Source organism: Delphinapterus leucas, chromosome 9, assembly GCF_059928025.1.
Source record: "Delphinapterus leucas isolate spDelLeu-1000000601 "Yukka" chromosome 9, BTC_Dleu_Yukka2, whole genome shotgun sequence".
Classification (NCBI taxonomy): domain Eukaryota; kingdom Metazoa; phylum Chordata; class Mammalia; order Artiodactyla; family Monodontidae; genus Delphinapterus; species Delphinapterus leucas.
Genome location: NC_143137.1, coordinates 75968767 through 75981338, shown reverse-complemented (window position 1 = coordinate 75981338; position 12572 = coordinate 75968767). Strand labels below are relative to the sequence as shown.

At 44.1% G+C, this 12572-nt stretch overlaps 2 protein-coding genes across 9 annotated transcripts in view; one reads left to right on the top strand and one right to left on the bottom strand.

Moving 5' to 3' along the window:
- ABCB4 (ATP binding cassette subfamily B member 4) overlaps positions 1-12572 on the bottom strand; it is a 76021-nt gene that overhangs the window by 19130 nt on the left and 44319 nt on the right. For 4 of the 5 annotated variants that reach the window (XM_089917746.1, XM_022588363.2, XM_022588347.3 and 1 more), the window contains 5 exons: positions 10085-10189; positions 7812-7889; positions 6377-6460; positions 5148-5351; positions 464-564 (listed from right to left, as the gene is read on the bottom strand). In XM_089917746.1, the coding sequence (XP_089773872.1) occupies positions 464-564; positions 5148-5351; positions 6377-6460; positions 7812-7889; positions 10085-10189 (572 nt within the window). The remainder of the gene's footprint in view (positions 1-463; positions 565-5147; positions 5352-6376; positions 6461-7811; positions 7890-10084; positions 10190-12572) is intronic. The other variant, XM_022588381.2, reaches the window with a different exon arrangement.
- The window catches only part of CROT (carnitine O-octanoyltransferase), a 101270-nt gene that overhangs the window by 82578 nt on the left and 6120 nt on the right, over positions 1-12572 (top strand). Inside the window, exons 19-20 of one of the 4 annotated variants that reach the window (XM_089917752.1) lie at positions 1-145; positions 9305-11837. In XM_089917752.1, the coding sequence (XP_089773878.1) occupies positions 1-100 (100 nt within the window). In that variant the 3' untranslated portion in view covers positions 101-145; positions 9305-11837. Of the gene's footprint in view, positions 767-9304; positions 11838-12572 lie in introns of those variants that run through there. The other 3 variants (XR_016394367.1, XM_089917751.1, XM_089917750.1) reach the window with 3 other exon arrangements.

Here is a 12572-nt window from a genome sequence, read left to right as displayed (position 1 = left end):
ATTAGGACAGATCTGGTCCTCACCCAGAGAACAGAGGAAACACTTTAACCCAACAACAAATCTCATCTTTGGTTCAGTCTACACAATGCAAAGAAAATAAACGTTTGAGCAATTCCCTAAAAGAATGTTCATCCTGAATCACCAGGTGGGTTGTTTATGTCACCTGCAGTGGTGAGCAAATACTTGTGCAGCCCTCTGTACCTTTTAGCTCTTAAAGACCCAATCTTACTGTTTTTTATAAGAGATGTAAAAAACCAATCCTGTGGTCCAGTTGCATCAAAAAGTTACTTATTTTCACTGAGATAATTTTCACTGAGATAATTATTGAAAAAAATGTCATCCTTACAATGACATCCTTACATCCTTACAATCATATCATTGTTTGCAGCAGGAACAAAGATTGGAATCAATAATTCAGCCTAGGAAAACACTAGGTTCTTAATAGCAATCATATGCTCATTACCTGTAAGCTCCATACAATTTTTCAACATACATTGATTCAAATTTTCTTTCCTGGGTCAAGGACACAACTGTCCTAATATTTTCTATTGCCTCTGTTGCAATCTGTAATGTAGAACAGATAATGGTTAGAAGTGGGGCTTTTACTTCTGAAATAATAAAAATATATATATGAGCCTTAGGGTTCTGCCAAAAGAAGCCCGACGGTTATGTTGACAGGTTTTCAATTCCTTTAAAATTTGGAAAGCAAAGGCATAATGTGTTCTTCAAGACAAGCTCCATGAAAAAACTGGCCATCTTTTTTTTTTTTTTTTTTTTTTTTTAATTTATGGCTGCGTTCGGTCTTCGTTGCTGCGCGCAGGCTTTTCTCTAGTTGCGGCGAGCGGGGGCTACTCTTCTTTGCGGTGCGCGGGCTTTTCATTGCAGTGGCTTCTCTTGTTGACGAGCACGGGCTCTAGGCGCGCGGGCTTCAGTACTTGTGGCACACGGGCTCAGTAGTTGTGGCTCGCGGGCTCTAGAGCACAGGCTCAGCAGTTGTGGCGCACGGGCTTAGCTGCTCCGCGACATGTGGGATCTTCCCAGACCAGGGCTCGAACCCACGTCCCCTACATTGGCAGGTGGATTCTTAACCACTGTGCCACCAGGGAAGCCCAAAACTGGCAATCTTAAAAGCACCTCTGGTTGTGCTAACTATGGTGGCAAGTCTTCCTATGCCCTATGCTGGGAGACAGACCAGCTTAGGGCAAGAATGGTGACCCAGGCGCCAGAAGCCTGATTCAATTCCTAGCCCTGCCCCCAGGCAGTTACGTGACTGGCTTTAGTCAAACCCCTTTGTGGCTTTGCTTTCTTCCTAGGGTAGTAGCTTAGAAGAGATAATCAGGCTGATTTCTACGGGCCTAATGAAGGTACCGATCATTTCTTCCCTAAAGCATACCGCTTCTTAGAAAAAAATGTTTACCCACATTTGAGAGCATCCTAGTTGTAAACATCAGGACCCTGCCTTAAATTCCTGATGAAACCGGGGACAGACACCTGACACATTGAGGCCTCTCGGATTCAGTTTCCTGGACTTGGAGGCAACTGTGTGTCCTGGGAGGGGCCTGCAGATTCAGAGGTTAAGGTCACCAGGGTATGTGTAGGAAGCTGGTCTGAATATTCAGCGACTGAGGAACAGAACAAATGTGTAGACAGACTCTGAGACAGTGAGCTTATGGCTCTAAGAGAAGAGCTGCTGGGGACACTGCAGTTGCCACAAGCCATCTGTATTCCCCACACTTCCATGTGTCCTTACATCAAACCCCTTTTACCCAAACCAGCCAGAGCAGTTTTCTGGCAGCCAAACCCCCCCTGACTAATGTTACTTGTCTGTGATGTGGCTTTTTAGTCTAAATCACAGTTTAGCAGTTGATTCATCTAAACCATTGGCACAAGGAGCATAAGACAAAAACCCAAAATGAAATCTTATCAGCTTGGAGACTTTTATCTCAGTTCTCAGCTTCTGTAACCAGATGAAAGCAAGATATTTAATACCTTAAGCTAAACAGACCTATATCTTTATTGTATATATTTTTAAATATTTATTTATTTATTTTTGGCTGCGCCAGGTTTTAGTTGTGGCGCACGGGATTGTTGGGGCATGCGGGATCTTTAGTTGCAGCATGCAGACTCTTAGTTGCAGCATGCATGCGGGATCTAGTTCCCTGATCAGGAACGAACCTCGGCCCCCTGCATTAGGAGGGTGGAGTCTTACGCGCTGGACCACCAGGGAAGTCCCTATCTTTATTTTTTTATTAGTTTTAAATTTTATTTTACTTTATTTTTGGCTGCATTAGGTCTTCGTTGCTGTGCGCAGGTTTTCTCTAGTTGCAGCGAGCAGTGGCTACTCTTTGTTGTGGTGTGCAGGCCTCTCATTGTGGTGGCTTCTCTTGTTGCAGAGCACGGGCTTTAGGTACGTGGGCTTCAGCAGTTGTGGCTCGCGGGCTCACTATTTGTGGCTTGCGGCTCTAGAGCGCAGGCTCAGTAGTTGTGGCACATGGCCTTAGTTGCTCTGTGGCATGTGGGATCTTCCTGGACCAGGGCTCGAACCCATGTCCCCTGCATTGGCAGGTGGATTCTTAACCACTGCGCCACCAGGAAAGCCCCCTATCTTTATTATAAATGAAACATCTAACAGTAATTATAGCCAGACTAGAGAGTACTTATTGGCTTTTACTCTGTGCCAGGTATTACCTCATTTGACAACACTGTGAGGTTCATGTTCTTATTCCTGTTTGCACAGGTGAGGACCCGAGGCACAGAGAAGTGAAGTGACTTGCCTAAGACTCTAGAGTTAATAAGTAGGCAGGATAGGATTCCTATAAGGCTATCTATCTGATGCCAAGTCCATGTTCTTAACCCATTATGCTCTTCTGCTTCCCCTGCTTTGTAATTTACACACGGAGAAACTAGTTGTTAGGACTTTACACTCAACTCTTGATTTTTTGTTCATGGGTTAAGTGCTTTGAGGGTTAATTCTGGCTCAGCAGGCCCCTAATCTCAGTCATCAGGCAGGACCTGAGTCAAGAGGGTGAGTCTGCAGCCTCCCTCCCCTCCTCCCAGCCCAGCAATCACACCCTCATTACTAAGCCTTTTCCGGAAAATAAAAATGGGAAGTTATCCCAAATCCCCATGTTCTTGAACCGTGATTAATCTGCACCCAGGTCAATGAGAACTTTTTTTTTTTTTTGAGAAAACAGTGATGTTGTGGTGGAGGGTGGTATTCAAGACCTTTCTAACCCTCATTTTGGGTTAATCAGGAGTTTACTGAGTAAACAAAATTGAACTGTGATTGAATTGCTGATAATTAACATTTAAAATTTCCAATCTCTCATTAAAAAAAACCCAAACCCTTATCAGGTTAAAGTAGTTACTAAAAATATTTCAGACTGATCAGTCTGAGTTATTAATTCTCTGATCCCTGGAACGACAATGTATTAGCTGAAAGGAACCCGGGACGTCATCTGGTACAATTTCTCACGTTACAGAAGTGGAAAGTGAAGACCAGAGAAGTGGGGGGTCTTCTCCAGTATGATATACTGAGCGGCCGCAAGGCCAGGACGGATGGTCTAAGGTGGTGTTTTGTTTGCCAAGCTGCTCCATTCTAACTGCCCTACTCCTGCCAAAACTCTGGCAACTTTCAGTGTCATTAGCCATTTTTAATAGAAGTAAGATTCTATTATCTTAACTAGACTCAAGATGTTTTCTTTCATGTGACTAGTCTAAGAAAAATTGATCTTCATTCTACCTGCTGACAATCTCCCTTCTGAAATGTGAAAAGCGGTAGGGTTCTGGAGGAGAAAGGAAACGAACACTACAGGGTGTTTTTTCAGTAGTTAGTTGTGACAAACAGAAATCACGGAAATGATGCCCTAAAGCAGGGGTCCCCAACCCCTGGGCCGCAGACCGGTACCGGTCCATGGCCTGTTAGGAATCGGGCCGCACAGCAGGAGACGAGTGGCAGGAAAGCGGAGCGAAGTTCCATCTGCCTCTCCCCATCGCTCACATTACCGCCTGAACTACCCACCTCCCCAATCCCTCTCCGTGGAAAAAGTGTCTTCCACGAAACCAGTCCCTGGTGCCAAAAAGGTTGGGGACCACTGCCCTAAAGTACCCACAGCCAGCAGCCAAGAGGATCTTCAGGGACTCTGGGTACCCGAGAGCTTAGGTGTGGGAATCATGCTAACTGCTTTCTAACCCATGAGCGAGGCCTACTATCTGTCCCACCTTGCGTAACCATAATTGTATTAAGGCCTATGCAGTATTGTCTGTGAAAGGGCTTTGCAAGTGTTGTGCTATAGAAACTCTCACAGTTTATATACACCGTCTGCTTCACCTCCTAATGTTTCAATATAGTATAATATTTACATAAATAAGGGTAAAAAAATTCCCGGCTGTTATCTACATTTAAACATTTAAATACATGTACGTGAAAATAAAATGTTTATATGGAGATTTAGACACATTTAAACCCATATGAAGAGGTAATATAGTAAAGAACTTTGAAATTAGACCAGGACTTGAATCCCAGCCATGCCTTTAACTTGTTTCATTCTCAGGTTCCACATTTGTAAACTTGGTGTAACATTAGTATCTGCCTCATAGGATTATCGTGAGGGTGAGCTGGTACATATAAATACTTAGAACAATAATTGGCACAACGTTAAGTGTGTGCCCAACTGCCATTATAATTAGAACCAGAAATCAGAGCATTACTGTCCTCTGGTGGCTGCCTAGCTTAATTAACTATAGAAATCACAGCCAAGAACAGGACTGTCTTTTAAGTACTGGCAAATGTCCTACTTTGAACAATACACTTATAATTCTCTGCCTTAAGGACTCTTCATCTGTAAAACAGGGGTAACTTTTGTCCTAATAATGGCATCGGTATACAAAGTAAAAGGTAAAATGAACTTTGAAAATTCAGAAATTTTCTGAATATAACACCTTCTATAGGATAAAAGCTTTACATTAATTATCCCATTTTCAAGTTCTAGGCATTGACACAGTAAAATATTTCATACACAGCGTTGACCATGATTAGTTGTAGGAAGCACTAACATCATTAAAACATGCGTGTTGTAATCAATCAATCAAATAAAACCCATGTCTAAAAACCATACTTATACCAACTGAAGCCGTATTTGACCCACCTTTCCAACAGTTTCCAGTTCTTTTTTATCTCTTTTGGCATTTCCAGCCAGCAATTTCATTTCAACAATTCCTGATACAGCAATAATTGGAACAACCGATAACATCAACAGGGTTAATTGCCAACCGTAGACAAATGCTATGATGATACCAGTTCCAAGGTTAGCTGTGTTCTGTGCAATTAAAGCCAACCTGGTCCCAGTGGCCTGGAAGAGCAAAAGAAGAGAGGCAGCTGTATTTTAAGTTGCAAATCCATGAGCTGCAGCCTTCAGCTTCCCGGTCAGAACCAGGAGAGAGGGATCTGTGCCTGTACTAACATTTGCTCCCTTTTGTTACAATAAACCCAAGACACCTGTGGGTAACTTGGGAGGCTCTGCAGGTTTTTCTTCGTGCCTTTCCGCTCTCCTTCCTCTCCTGCCCATACAGATTCAGCGCTGCAGAAGCAAGTCATCAGCTGCTCTGCCTTCGGGAGAGGCTGTGCGGTGCACACTTTGTCATGAAGGCAACATTCAAAGAGGAAACACACCCCGGGCACCCTGGCCATTTTAAAGCCTGTTTGCTTCAAATGTGTAAGAGGGAGATTCACGAGCCCCAAGAGACCATCTGGTACCCAGGGTACAGACCCTAAGAGACCATCCCCCCGTAAAGCATGCATAAAGATGAAGTCCTGTTTGCACCAGTGAGAAAAGAGGGCCCTCACAGGGGACACTGCAGGGGACTTGCTGCTCTCCTGCACTATGGAGAAGCAGGGAGTTCCCAGGTAACAGACCTCAGCTCCAGAGCTGGGGAGGGAAGCCAGGAAGACGGCCGCACTTGGAGCCAGTTATTGGTTAGGGTTGGGCATGTGACCCAAATTAGTCTTAATTAGATGTAAGGGAAGGGTGTTTGTTTGGCAGTCGAGGCCTAGGTGTGCGCTCTCTTTCACTGGATTGGAAACAAGGAAGCTTGTAGCTATGGTTGCTCCTGGCAGCCGCCCTGTGGCCACGAGGGAACGAGCCTCAGGGTGAAGCCAACCCTGAGGACTGAAAGCCACTCAGAGCCAATAGACAGAAGACGCCTAAGTCCTTCGGGCCACTTGTGAGCCCTGAAGTCCAACCTTCCTCTTTATTGTTTAGGCCAGTTTGACTTTTCTGTTATTTGCACCTGAAGTCAGCTTAAAGGTCGCAGCTATGCCATATGTTTATTCCAAACCATGTTAAGGAAAAACAGTAGTGGAGTGCAGTCTACATACCCCTTGGACTTGGGAGGCATCTATCGCGAGTCTCGTAGAAAGTGCACCAGTACTGTTTTTATGATCATCAAACCAGCTCATGTCCTATGGCACAAAATACACCTTTAAATTCATTCCAAATTAAAACAAGCAGAGAAAATCAGATGAAACATCCCAAACATTCAATGCTGAGGAAATATCCACACTTAACTTGGGTGTTGGAGTTGAGGGGAGACCTCCCATGCAGTGGGAGCTCTAGTCCCTGCCTCGAGCATACACCTCGGAGCCCCACCAGGATGGAAGCTCCATCCCCACCTGCATCGGGCTCTGCTGTGCTGGGAAAGCACACTGACCGGGGGCGGGGCTTATCCAGATTGCAGCTGTGCTCGCTGCCAGCTTCCCCCCCGAAGCCCGAGCCCGTGGGTGTGTCCATCACCCAGTCCTCACAACTTGTACTACGGATACTTCCGTAGTATCCTGATGGGGTGGTGTCTCTCACAAAGGAGTTGTGCTGGACATGGTGGAGTTGTGCTGGACACGGTGGAGTTGTGCTGGACACGGCTCTTTCTTGCAAATTCTAGGCATGAGATCATCAGCCCTGGTTTCTCACCACGTTTTTGTTTTGTTTTGTTTGAAGCAAGGATTAAAAGAGTCCATCTTAGATATGATTTTAATTATAAGCCACTTATCCACAGCATCTTTAAGCTTCATATAAAGTAATTTTTCCTCCATAGCAACAGTTTAAAAGACACTGAAAGAGGTCTGCAAATTCAGACTCGCACAAAATATGATACCTGCTCTGTGCCCTTTTGTGAACAGGAATGTAATCGATTCCTATCAATTGGTTGGACAATATTCTGGCCCTCTCTTAAGCCTTCTCTATAAAAATAGAGAATTCATGTTTGCACATTTTCCCACATGTCCTACACTGGGCTGTGACCTTCCCAAGAGGGCAGATAAGGCATTTTATAGGCCCAGCTACTAGCACACTGTCTGGTACCTAGTGGGTAATGACTGAGTGAATTAACAAGTGAATTAACGGGAAAGCAGAGCTCTAACAAACTCAATTACCAACATTTGGTAAAACCTATAGTTAGTATGGTCAATCGTGGGACAGGAACACTGCCAACCACCCTTTCCTTTGTGGAAAGGCATCCTGGAGTCTCAAATGACTCACCAGGGCCTGCGTAGAATCCAGAAAACAGATACAGGTCCTTGAAATGATAGTATCCACATGGATAGAGATAGTTGCAAAATAAGCCCCCAAAGTGACCTAAATTCAGCCTACTCCTACGAAAACCCTGAGAGGTCTTTGGATACTGAAGGACCAGGACAATTAGCTGGGCCCTGACCAGTCCTTGCATGAACACCTGGGACACACAACACGCAGGGCAGCACACCAGCCAGAACAGGAAGAGGCTTGAAAGGAAAGAACTGCTCCCGAGCTCACACCTACCTGTCTCAGCATTGCTTTAAAAGCCATGGACCGCAGCCTTGTGGTGAGGATCTCGCCAGCCTTCCCAAATGTGAAGCCCTGGGCGAGAAGAAAGGCTTTTGTCCCTTTTGATGATCACAAGCGTTCTGACACAAGTGGGTGTATTCGCATGGATTTCTATAATATTTATTTATGAATCAACTATTCAAATAACAAAGTCTATGACCAGATACTAATTCAAAGTCCTAACTTAAAGTACATGTACTGCTAGATGTAAGCTATTATATATGGGACGGATAAACAGCAAGGACCTACTGTACAGCACAGAGAACGATATTCAGTATCCTATGATACACCATAATGGAAAGAAATATTAAAGAAAGAATGTTTGTATATGTATAACCAAGTCACTTTGCTGTACAGCACAAATTAACACATTTAAATCAACTATACTTCCATAAAAATTTTTTTAAAATTCATATACTTCTAAATCATTGGTATACAATAGAATCCTAAAACCAAAACCCTTAGAAGTTATCTAGTTCTGGCTTCTGAAGCATTCTAAATAGACTTCCTTTTCAAAACTCTCAAGGACAACATCTCAGTGAGAAGAATACTGTACTTAATTACAACGTTCAGTGTGTTCCTAATGCTTTAAGCAAATCAGTCTCCAACAGAAGTAACAAAATTCTATGCAGGGATGCGTTTTGGCTCCTGTAGTGTAGAGGGAGGGAGGATGTCTGGAGTATCAAACTCCAGATGAGTTTGCTGCTTCCCCGTCACATCTCCACCTGCTCTCAGATTAGCGAACAATTAGGCTACTCCTTCTGCCCCAGCATCCTTGCCAGACACTTTCCCTCTTTCTAATTATATCCTGTTCAAACTGGAGACCAGACCAGATGTCCAGAGCTGGGTTTGCTTCCCAGGCACTGGCATGGGTGTGAGCCTCCAGCCATGCTGAGTGTTGGGGTGGGCACGTGGGGTGCTCTCTGGGGAGGATGCATCCAAGGTCTTCACTAAACCAAGAGGATCAGTGGTCAGTGCTCAGGGTGAGTCTGCCCCAGGGCTCCAGGCCTAGACTGCCCTGGTCTCCTCCCGCCTTTGCTGGCAGATTGCTCAAGGCCCGTGAGGGCTCCATAGTTCCGTCCATCAGCCCACTGTTGGTGCAGCATATGTATGCTCTACTCCCTAACACACCAGGGCTTGCGGCTGCATTGGACATTGAGTTGCTACGAGCAAGGCTCTGATTTCTAAATAAAAAGCTAGGCTTACTTTTACCACTGGCTCAACAATAATCAAAGAGAAGCACACTGGGCATGACTAGGAAATATTCTGTGGCCTTAATGGATTGTACTAGAAAGGCCTGTGTGTACTGGAAAGGCACTGAGTTAAAGAGACAAAAGAAATTTGGTAAAAGTCTAGGTAGACAAGTACAACCAGAGCAAAGTATACTAGTTCATTTTGTCCGGGTCTACAATATCTAAATGCAATATAATGTGCATTCTTTCAAACAGTTCATCAAGTAAGGAAGAAAATATCAGAGAAGTTACTTGATATTATATGAAGAGTAACAAAAAGAGAATGCTGGGCTTCCCTGGTGGCGCAGTGGTTAAGAATCCGCCTGCCAATGCAGGGGACACGGGTTTGATCCCTGGTCCGGGAAGATCTCACACGCCGCAGAACAGCTAAGCCCATGTGCCACAGCTACTGAAGCCTGTGCGCCTAGATCTCGTGCTCCACAACAAGAGAAGCCACTGCAATGAGAAGCCCGTGCACCACACGAAGAGTAGCCCCCGCTCGCCGCAACTAGAGAAAGCCCGTGCATAGCAACGAAGACAGAATGCAGCCAAAAATAAAATAAATTTATTAAAAAAAAATAAGAGAGAGAATGCTATTGTACTGATTTTTTTCCAGTTTATGACTAGTTGAGTTTAACTGGGACTTATGTTGTCCTGTGAATTCAAGTCTCTTTTGTCCTTGGTAATGAATGTTTGCTGAGGGCCAACCTGTAACATGACGTAATTTAGCACACAGGGAAGTCACAATTCCCCCTGCCTAGGACACTGCCCTCTCAAAGAGCCTTGTGCCAACTGTGTCTGCAATTCATTTCAGTCTAAGATTTGGAAGTTCCAAATCAAAGCTAAGGTTCTGATCACCTGTTTCTTTTATTGGATTTTGATTAATCAATTATTTATATTAACAGATAATTAACAAAAATCTAATTAATAGGTAATTAATCTGTATTTTCTAACTGAATATAGACTCTATGAGAAGATCAAATCATAGGGACCTACCTGAAGGAAGAAAGTAAAAAAAGAAATAATTCCCAGACCTAAAAAGAGCAATGAGAACATGTTGCATTTCTGCTGCTTCACTTCATCGTCCCCTGGTCCAAAAATCTACAAAAGAACATTTAAAACACCCACTTGGATTACATAATCTTTGTTTATTCCTCCCATAAACAATGGTTTGAGCATCACATTTTAAAAACTAGGTTTTGAATATGTGTTTTTTTTTAACTGTGCTAAAATATACATAACATAAAAATGGCTGAACAGATTTTAAGTATACGAGTCAGTGGCATTAAGTGTACTGACAGCGTTGTGCCACCTTCACTGCCATCCATCTCCAGAATTCTTTCATCATCCACAACTGAAATTCTGTACTCATTAAACAGTAACTCCCATGACCCTCCCCCCAGCCATTTGGGAGCCACCATTCTACTTCCTGTCTCTATGAATCGGAGGAATACAATACGAGTTCCGTTCTGAGAGCGCGTTTGTAAGTCCAATTTGTTCGTAAGTCCAACAAAGTTAGCCTAGGTACCCCACTAACACAGTCGGGTATATACCAATAGTGCTGTACTGTATTAGGTTTATAATACTTTTCACACAGATAATACATACATAAAAAACAAACACGAAAAATAAAGAAAACAGGGCTTCCCTGGTGGCGCAGTGGCTGAGAGTCTGCCTGCCGATGCAGGAGACGGGTTTGTGCCCCGGTCCGGGAAGATCACACATGCCGCGGAGCGGCTAGGCCCGTGAGCCATGGCTGCTGAGCCTGTGCGTCCGGAGCCTGTGCTCCGCAACGGGAGAGGCCACAACAGTGAGAGGCCCGCATACCGCAAAAAAAAAAATAATAATAATAATAATTAAAAAAAGAAAAAAATGTACCTTCAAAAATTTGCAATTGGAAAGTACCTATGTTAATATGCAAAGAAAAGGGCAGGGGGAAATTGTGACAGCATGATATTAACTATGTAAAAGAAATTAATTGATGTAATATTAGAAAGAAAGGTGAACATCAAAAGGTGAAGAATGGGGCTTCCCTGGTGGCGCAGGGGACACAGGTTCGTGCCCTGGTCTGGGAAGATCCCACATGCCGCGGAGCGGCTGGGCCCATGAGCCATGGCTGCTAAGCCTGTGCGTCTGGAGCCTATGCTCCGCAATGGGAGAGGCCACAACAGTGAGAGGCCCGCGTACCGCAAAAAAAAAGAAAAAGAAAACAGTCTCAATCTTACAGTACAGTACCTTGAAAAGTACAGTAGTACAACAGCTGGCATACAGGGGCTGGCACGTGCGTTCACAACTGGAAAGTTCGCATGTAGCGGACTTACTGTTTGCGGTTATTAACATAGGCTGAAACACTGCCTATGGACTGTGTGTGGCTGCACATATTCGTGTTTGTGCCTCTTCCTCTATATTTGCTGTTCCCTCTCCCTGAACTCCTCCCTGACCCCTACCTGCTCACCACCCTCCACTCCACGGGGCCTCTGCCCCGACAGGCCTCTCCTGACCCTCCCGCATGAAACAGCACCTCCAGCTCCAGCCCCTGTACTGCCAGACCCTGCTTTTAAAATGCTTGCTATGCTGTGACACATTACATTATTTGCTTTTTGGTTGTATTCTGTGTCTGTCCCAATAGAGGGTAAGCTGTTTGAGGGCAGAACTTATTTTGTTTCCTGCTTGATCTCCAAGACCAGCATTTGACACAAAGGAGATGCCCCCAAATATAAATACAATCCACACAGTTCTTGAATTGCAGGAGAGCCAGGGATTGCCTTATTTTGTAACGTAAGAACAGTTGGAGGGTTCTTCCTAATTTGTTTTTTAGCTTGTGGTCTTAAACCAATGTTCAAAGTCACAAGCATAATAAACTCTTAGCAACTATACTCCAATAAAAATTAATTAATAAAATAAAAAAACTTTGAAGGATAATACATTATATGAAGCTCAAAAAACAAAGATAGAGGGCTTCCCTGGTAGCACAGTGGTTGACAGTCCACCTGCCGACGCAGAGGACGTGGGTTCGTGCCCCGGTCCAGGAGGATCCCACATGCCGCGGAGCGGCTGGGCCCGTGAGCCATGGCTGCTGAGCCTGCGCGTCCGGAGCCTGTGCTCCGCAGCGGGAGAGGCCACAACGGTGAGAGGCCCGCGTACCGAAAAAAAAAAAAAAAAAAAAAAAAAAAAAACAAAGATTGAAAAACAGTAGAATAAAGTCGTCGTATGATGGAGAATAATTCATCTTTAACAAAAAAGTCTCTCCAATAACATTAGAGATTGACTAAGGTTATAAAATATAAATGTTGGATTTTATGGAGCCTTAGATATTTCTGATCACTTCTGATAAATATCCCCCAATGAATTTAACAACTGGATAGTGTAGGTTTTCCTTCTTAGCCTCCCCAAGCCTTGTAAGGATTGCTAAACAATGATGTAGCAACTTTTTGAATCCTTACTTTGAGGCAGACACTCTTAAATAGTTACCTAAATCATCTCT